Genomic DNA, 8,958 nt, shown 5'->3' on the forward strand with positions numbered 1-8,958 from the left:
CAGCCACGGCTCAAGCCGAAATTTTAGACTTTGTACCATGTGACCAAACAGTCACATGGTCTGCTGACATCACCAGAGTCCTTCTACTGGGTAGGAACTAGCCACTACCATTTGGGCACGTCCCGCGCTGCTGCTGCTTCTTCTTCCTGTAGTTCTGTGTACCATGTGACCAAACAGTCACATGGTCTGCCGACATCACCAGAGTCCTTCTACTGGGTAGGAACTAGCCGCTACCGTAAACTAATAAGGGGTGATGGATAAGGAAGCAGAGCGCCGGAAGTTTGGTGAGGATTTAAGTGAAGAGTAACCAAACCACCAAATTCAACTTCCATGATAAATAGTTCTGGAGCTATGGGTGTCTACCCCAGAAGAGGGGCAGATTGAACACCTTGGCATCAGCTGTGATTCTGGCAGGTGGGAGAAGTAGGGCATAAATGTCCATGCTATTATATGTGAATTTAGATAGATTCATATGTTTCTCCAGCTCCAATAATGCTGTGCCTGTCACCTTCTAGATGAGCTGTGTAAAGCTGCTGGTGGACTCCTCTAGACCAGTGTTGGTTGTTGATGGATAACTATGGCTCATGGAGGCTGTAATTGGAGGCTATAGCTATCATAGGCTAAAATGAATAAATGAACCATGTATACTATGGTTATATTACTAATGTGTAGTCTACAAATATTCTGGTCTAAATAAGCTATAATTCAATATTGATTCTCCCCCCCCCCCCTTTGCTTCTGAAGATAGAACCATGGACCGGTCACTAGCAATACATGGTCTGGTGTTTATTTTCTGCTGCCTGCTGATACCAAAGTTCTGTGGTAAGTGGACTCTAAGCATGCGTTAGCTAATTATACGAAGGTCGTGTCACTTTAGCAGACTCGTTTGTGTTTTAGATGCCGACTCTTCATCCGCCGTTCGATGGGGTGATGCTGCTATTAGGATTTCTCTACCGGATGTAGTTACATTAGAAAAAGGAAGCTCCAAAAACATAAGTATAAATGCAAAGTAAGTTTTGTTTTCGTCCATCTCAACCATAACTGCCTTTGAGTGTTAAAAATTATTTTTGATTGTCCCTTCTGAAGTTCAGGTCGATATTTATTTATTTATTGCTATTTCCAAATGGCACAAATAGTTTATTACTTTTCATGGTTTAGATATGTGTAGTAGATAAGTGGAAAGGTCTCCCAGCAGGAGTGGTAGAGCCAAAAACATTCAGGAAATTGAAGCATGCATGAGGTAAAACTGTCCTGAATCTAAGACAAGACCGAGGACTGATTAAAGTGTGAGTCTTTGCATCAGGAATAATTGGAAGACTTGATGGGCCGAATGGTTCTTCTCTGCAGTCGAATTCTGTGTTTCTAAATAAAGGAAATTAATTTTGCTGTTTCTAGCTATGTGTAAATAGTGACTCTTTCCCTAATATTATACCTTAGTAAAGCATAAGCCACAACTGGCCAAGTCTTTAAATAGTTAAAATAAATCATAGGATGGGAAAGCAAAGTCATGGGTTACCATGGTTACAAGTATATATCTGGACCGGTCCAATTATGGATCTTCTAGGTGTGGAAGCTTGATAGGTTTATGGTGTTTGTTTTTTTTTTTTAAGTCTTACTGACTGCCACTGTGTGACATTGTTCATTATAATTATTACACCACATATAATTATCGCATATCACACATTTTTCTTCTCTGAGGAGGTTAATTACTCAACATGAGTCACCCAATAGACTGTACAAATGTTGCTTTTTAATAAAATTTTTACAAAATAACGAGGAGGGGGCCACAACGAAACAAACCAATGCAAGGCAGAAAAATGAATTTTTGTTTAATTTTTAGCTTTTCTCGTTCTCAATGTCTCCCTGTCTTCTCCCCCCATTTCCGCTTCTTCTTGTCCTTAACATATCGGGGTGCAGCCTCTGCACGTACCACATAAACACATTGCTGAACGCATCTCTGCATAGGAAATAGCTGGGGTGGAGACAGGGCCAAATGGGGATGCTGCAGAATCCCCCAGGCATTTGCAAAAACAACATAAAATCAATAAGGAAAGGATATCTCGGCTATCATGTGCATTAAAGTGCATATGGTGGCTGCAGCCTCCCTTTAGCAACATCATTTTATATATATATATATATATATATATATATATATATATATATATATATATATATTTCTTTCTTGAAACTGGAACACGAGAACCCTAACCAAACTCTTTGCACCAATGGTTGGTCTATTCTACAAAAGCCTGATCTTTTATCATCAGCTTGTCAGATTTCAGTATTGGTTCTATGTTTTGAAAGACTCCTTTGGAACCAGGAACACGGTATTATTTATTATTATTAATAATAATATTATTTGCTTTGTAAACTGTATGGCGAAACAGCATTCATGTATAGAACAGTATATATATATTTTTTTTGTCTTTTCAGTGTTCCCGTGAATGAAACTATTGTGTTTGCTCTTAACATTACCTATTCCTCGATGAACGTCACCATTGTACATTTTCCGGACCAAGTAAGTGGTGTGTTCTGTGTCTGCATTTAAGAAAACACATACAAATTATTTTGGTTTTGATTGTTGATATCAAACTATCGTGTTTTCACCAGGAGAGGAAACTGTTGCTGATCGGTCAGGGACCAACTGGCAGCATCTCCCTAAATTACATATTAACAAAAAACAAATACAAGCTCCATAATAAATACATAAGTGCCAGCATATACATGAAAATAATGGGAGGAAAAGTATTATTTTCCTTTCTACTCTTTTGGTCCTTTTTTCCATGCCATGTGATAATCATGTATGTGCGGTATACTCGCCACCAGCCAGCACTGGCTCCCACAAAAGTTCCACGGAGTCTACCAAGTCTCCCCACACACATGGGTCAAAAGCACTCCTATTGACTGCTTTCCTGTCCAGTGGCAAGAAAACAGTCTACTGAGGGGTAAGCTCCTAAAAAGTTAGTAGCAGCTGGAATCTGAATTCATATAACGAAATTTTTTTTTCTTTTCATAGATTGTTCTTCCAGCAAAATCAGACCATTCCTTCTTTACAGTGGATGCTATTGAAGTGGGACAAGTTACTTCTTACTTACACAGCAATAATTCACATAAAACCTGGCGAGTATCCCCCAAAAAAAGAACGGTTATATAGATGCTTTGTTCATCAGCATGGTCTAATGAAATATTCTTATCACATGCATTTCATGCATTTCACTTCTCCATTTGTTAGTAGGATTGCTCAAAACAGCTGCTTAGAGAATAGTTCTCAAGAAGGAAAGTTATACTGAGTCAGAAGCCCTACTGCAGAAATATACCGGTGACAAAACACACACACACACACACAACACAACTAATAGTCCTTCCTAGATACCAGTAATGAAGTGTTAGAGTGTTTGTGATGAGGTGGACCTGCTAGAAACACAGCTCAGAAAGCGCTTGGTAAAAGGGCGAAATAGTGAAACGCTCACCTAATGTAAATGTTGGGATCAGTTATGTTAAAGGGAAAATCTGGTAATCGACTGGTAATCTTTGAATTTAATGGTTTTAAATATTAGGACATAACAATCATCTGTTCCTTGGCAGGTATAAAAGTTAGATAAATGCAACCTCAGATGAACAACAAGGCATGACGTGTTACATTGTGTCATAGCAAGCCTTATAATTCAGTGTCTCACACTGTTGTGGTTTGAGGGCATTTGTTTATACAGAGCTCTTTTAATGTTTCACCACAACGTTTCTATCTGGTTAAGGTCTGGACGTTGACGGGGCCATTGCAACACCTTGATTATTTTCTTTTTCCGCCATTCTGGTGTGCTTGGTATCATTGTCCGGTTGCATGGCCCAATTTCGGCCAAGGTTTAACTGTTGGACAGATGGCCTCACATTTGACTCTAGAATACTTTGGTTTACAGAGTAGTTCATGGTCGACTCAATGACTGCAAGGTTTCCCGGTCCAGTGGCTACAAAACAAGCCAAACTCATCAACCCTGCGCCACCATGCTTGAGATTTGGTATGAAGTGTTTCTCCCGATATGCTGTGTTTTGATTTTTGCCAAACTGGACACTGTGCCTTATGGCCAAATATCTCCGCTTTGGTCTTGTGCTTTGTTCAGATTGAACTTTGCAAACCTAAGCCTTACAGCTATGTTCTTTCTTTTAGAGAGAAGAGGCTTTCTCCTGGCAACCCTTCCAAACAAACTATACTTGTTCGGTCTTTCTAGTTGTAGAACTTTAACATTTAACATGCTAACTGAGGCTTGTAGAGTCTGAGCTGTAACTCTTGGGTTTTTTGCAGTTTCTCTAAGCACGGTCTGACCTTTGCTGGGATGTCCATTCCTGGAAATATCGGCAACTGTCTGAATGTTTTCTAGTTTTTAATATTTTTTTTCACTGTAGAATGATGGACTTTTAAATTGTTTGGAAATGGCCTTATAACCCTTTGCAGATTGATGGACAGCAACAATTGATTCTCTAAGATCATTGCTGATGTCTTTCCTCCAAACCAGTAAGCTGCTAAAATTTCAGCTTTTGCAGAGGTGGTCACACTTGCTGATGATGAATTCATCAAGGGCATTTGATTAACAGTACCTGTCTGCTACTTAGCATCTTAATTCCTATGGAAGCAGTAAGGGTGTACTTTATCTCACACACACACTGGTTTTCCATTTTGGTTTTATTTTTGTTAAATCATGACACGTGTAATATGTCATGTGTTGTTCATCTGAGGTTGTGTTTACCCAATTTTTAGACCTGCTAAGGAACGGATGATTGTATTCTTTGGTTTTACATATCAGGACATAATAACAAAGAGGGTGTACTGTTTGTTTTCGCACAAAGTACATTTTCTTCTTTGGTAGAGCTGTTTTAAGTAGTGTTTTACATTTAAGTAGCAGGTGTGGAATGCCTGCAACATGATTTTAAATGTGCTTGCAGCTCGTATTGCCTTTCAGTAACAAAGGTTTGTCATTTAAATTCTTGATGATAACCTCTGTTAGCATAATATTAATATAATCTTTTTGTTTAGGCAACGTGTCCGTTTCCTGGTGATTCACAGCTTCACTGTGGAGGTCTTGGAGCAGATCGTAGGCTGGATCTATTTCTTAGCCTGGTCGGTGTCCTTTTATCCACAAGTGTTTGAGAACTGGCGAAGGAAAAGGTACCAACTATTTACATGGATTGACTAATGACCTAGCATATATGCCTATAACTTGTTTTATGCATACATCTTGCTCAATTTGTTGGTAGGGAATGTATGCGGGGGGAAAAGGGGAGGGTGGTAGATAAATGGCACAGCCTCCCATCAGAAGTGGTAGAGGCTAATACAGTAAGGGAATTGGATAGGTATAAAGCTATCCTGAATCTTAGATGAGACTGAGGACTGATTAAGATGTGAGTGGGCAGACTAGATTGGCTGAATGGCTCTTATGTGACATCAAATTCTGCGTTCCGTGAATAGCAGAAATTGATCCCCTATTTAAGCGACCTAGGGTTCAATGCTACTTCGTTACAATCCAAACCTGAAAATGTGCATAGCTATACAATACAGCAATGAAAGGAATTAAAATAAATCTGGAATGCTTAACATTTACAATACATAATATAAAAAAAACTTTTTGTATGGGGGAAAAAAAACCTTCTATATGGAATACAATTTGTGGCCAGAAAGGGCAAATCTTAGATTGAAAGCTAGCTATTCTTAAAAGTTTGTAGGGCAGGAAAGCAAAAGTTTATAGTTTTCAATAATTAAAAAAAACCACACACGTTCTTTCCATACAGCATTTTAGACCAACTGCTTGTAAATGTAGAGATTATTTTTTTATCGGTGGTTTTATGGTTATGGCTTTGTGCTGCATTTTGCTTTGCTTTGAAGAAGGATAATTATGAATATCGTTTAATTGCTATCCGCAGTTATTAGCAAACCAACTCCCAATGGGGCAAAGCTGTGTCATTTTGTGCTTGAGCTGTACTGTATACCCCGGCTTTACTGTGGACAGTAATGATAATAATGTTTTGTGTTAATTGCAGCGTCGTGGGGCTGAGTTTTGATTTTTTGGCATTGAATCTCACTGGTTTCATTGCATACAGCGTTTTCAATGTTGGGCTCTTCTGGATACCATACATTAGGGTAGGTTTTTAATTGTATTCTTCAATTTCCTCGGCTAATCTGTCGGGCAGTTCATTAAACTATGTGTGGAACTATTATTATAGGAAGAATTTCTTCAGATGTTTCCCAACGGAGTCATCCCAGTGGATTCAAATGACGTTTTTTTCAGCCTCCATGCAGTGCTGCTTACGATCATTACTATCGTTCAATGCTGCATTTACGAGGTGAGTGACATACAACAGAACTAAACATTTCTTGTAAATTGAATTTTGCTGAATATCGGTCACTATCAACTTTATGCTTGAGCTTTGTAAATACTTAAAGGGGCAGGGAGCACTGGTCTGGAACAGGTCTAGACAGAAAAACACCATTGATTGTCGGGCATCTTGTCGGACCTTCTGTTTTACACAGGGAATACAGGAGGACTTCATTATTTACAAAAATGATAACTTTCACCATCGTGGAATGCATTGCGTAAAAAAACAGAACATTATCCGTGCTAGACATTTATACCCAGCGTTATTTGGTTTTTACTGTTTCTGTATACTTTGTGCATCAGCTCTAATGTTGCCAGTACATATACATTTTAAAGACTTGTATTTTGTTTTCGCAGCGGGGCACCCAGAAAGTTTCCAAAGTAGCCATCGGCCTCCTTGTCATTGCCTGGTTATTTGCTTTCAGCATGCTGATTGTGGCCGTGGTTGGGAAGGTCACGTGGCTGCAGTTCTTATTCTGCTTCTCGTACATTAAGTTGGCCATTACGGTCATGAAGTACTTCCCTCAGGTAAAGTGTTGATGAATCTTCAATCAGCAATACATTGATTATTAACTATTTTCACTTGCGCTCATTTGACTGATCCGAGCTTATCTGGAAAATCTACAGATCTTTTTAATGTATGAGGGTCTGTAAATAACATCTGATACAGCATCTTGTAATATAGAACTAGAGAAGTTGTTATCATCATTTACACACCAACATGTAATGTTGATCTGTAGAAAGAAGTGTAATCTTGAATAGGCCTAAAGGTGCTGTTCCATCTAGCTATTTTTTTCCTAAATACTTTCAGCAAGGCCTTGTAATTTGTTCCTGCTGTCTCTGGTTGTCTGACCGTTTTTAACATCACGGAAGGAGTGTTTGCTTGAAGGTCTTCTAGTTTAAAGGGAACTGGGGGTGGTTGGAGGAGGTCAGACTGCTGTGATATAAAACCTAGACGATGGCTTTGGAAAAATGACAGGACTTAACAGTATTACAGCAATAAAAAAAAAAATACAGCTGTTTTTACGTCGGGCAGAAAATAAAATGGCAGGCTCCTCTTTACATGACAAATAACTTGTTTGTTTTTATTATGTTATATGGAACACTATTTGCATTTCCCAGGCTTACATGAACTTCCGTCGGAAAAGCACTGAAGGATGGAGTATCGGAAATGTTCTGCTAGATTTTACAGGAGGAAGTTTCAGTATAATCCAAATGTTTTTACAGTCTTATAACAATGGTAAGTATAAAAAAAGACCGTGCACTCTGTGTATTTTTTTTTTACTTCAGTGAAAAGGACCCTTAAGCCAATGCTTGCATCTTGTCCATTGAGGAGTTTAGTGTACATGGAGTCATAAGATTATTATGTTTTAGATAACGCCACCATATTCCACAGTGCTGTACAATGGGCGTGCATACGGAACATAATATGCTCTACGTAAACGGCTCGCAATTTCTTAAACACGTTTTAGCCCGTTGTACAGCACTGCGGAGTACGATGATTCTATATAAGTCAATAAATATATTTATTATTATTTGCCATGGAATGCTGCACAAATGTCGAAGCAGCCTTCAAAGTTTGTGCATCCAATTGTTCTCAGAATAGGTAACCTCAGTGCAGACAAAACAGCTAAACCATGTAAAAATATATTTAAGAAGTGTCATGATTTGTTTTATATTTAATACACTGCTGATGGATTTGTTGGAATGGGAATGTAGTGGTTTGCACATTACGGTCAGAGTAAAAAAGTAATAAGGTAGCTGAGATAATGAAGCTGTACCATTCATGACACTAAATTATAGTGCTGTTTTTCCTTTAAACAGATGAATGGAAGTTAATATTCGGAGACCCAACTAAGTTTGGTTTGGGAATATTCTCGATTTTCTTCGACATTGTCTTCATCACCCAACATTACTGCTTGTACAAAAAGAGACAAGGGTATGAAAATGTTTAACTGGACATGAAGACGTTGATACAGCAAACCAGTTTCCAGTACTAACGATCAAGTGGGAAAAATAAGAATACAAGTATGGAGAAATAAGAATCTGCGGACTCCATTATTGTGCCTTTAATGAAAACTTGAATTCTTTCCCACCATTTATGCAACATCGCTATGCAACATCCTACAGAGTAGAAATGGTTGGAGTACTGAAAAAAGCCTGAAAATTGTAGAAAGGGAATTTAAATTGAATGAGTAGCAAAAAAAATGCACTTTTGGAAATATGCATTAGGAACCATTTTTTGTAATCATGTTCAGCATTATCTGCTGTATCATTACTTAGACATACCTCAGCGATTTATATTTTTGAACTACCCTCTTGAATTATTGTGTGAAATATTGGTTACCAAAGTGAGCTTTTCTTTTAAGCAAAAACAAACAAAAATACGTTTGGAATCATTTCTATATGGTTGATCTAACTTTATTTTATTATGTGTGATCTTAACCAACGGTAAGAATGTTGAGTCAGGGGAAGAGGAAATAAGAAATGGTTTTCTCTACCAGTGCCAAATATCAGAAAGGAGAAAAAAAAACCCTAATCTTCCAAACAAATCATTGATTAACCCCAGTCACATCATGGATAAACGGTCAGTTAA

General features: G+C 38.2%; 1 protein-coding gene across 1 annotated transcript; it reads left to right on the forward strand.

Annotated features, from left to right (window-relative positions):
- Nucleotides 1–253: 253 nt before the first annotated feature.
- Nucleotides 254–8,317, forward strand: LOC149286061 (cystinosin-like). The gene is made up of 10 exons (XM_089494404.1): nt 254–284; nt 898–1,009; nt 2,434–2,518; nt 3,017–3,120; nt 5,027–5,158; nt 6,028–6,127; nt 6,211–6,330; nt 6,720–6,890; nt 7,485–7,602; nt 8,187–8,317. Exons 1-10 carry the CDS (start codon nt 254–256, stop codon nt 8,315–8,317), a joined length of 1,104 nt encoding a protein of 367 aa, XP_089350530.1.
- The last annotated feature ends 641 nt before the right edge of the window (nt 8,318–8,958 follow it).

The sequence above is a fragment of the Sceloporus occidentalis genome, unplaced genomic scaffold (assembly GCF_023333645.1).
Source record: "Sceloporus occidentalis isolate IW3139 unplaced genomic scaffold, rSceOcc1.0.p SCAF_72, whole genome shotgun sequence".
NCBI lineage: Eukaryota > Metazoa > Chordata > Lepidosauria > Squamata > Phrynosomatidae > Sceloporus > Sceloporus occidentalis.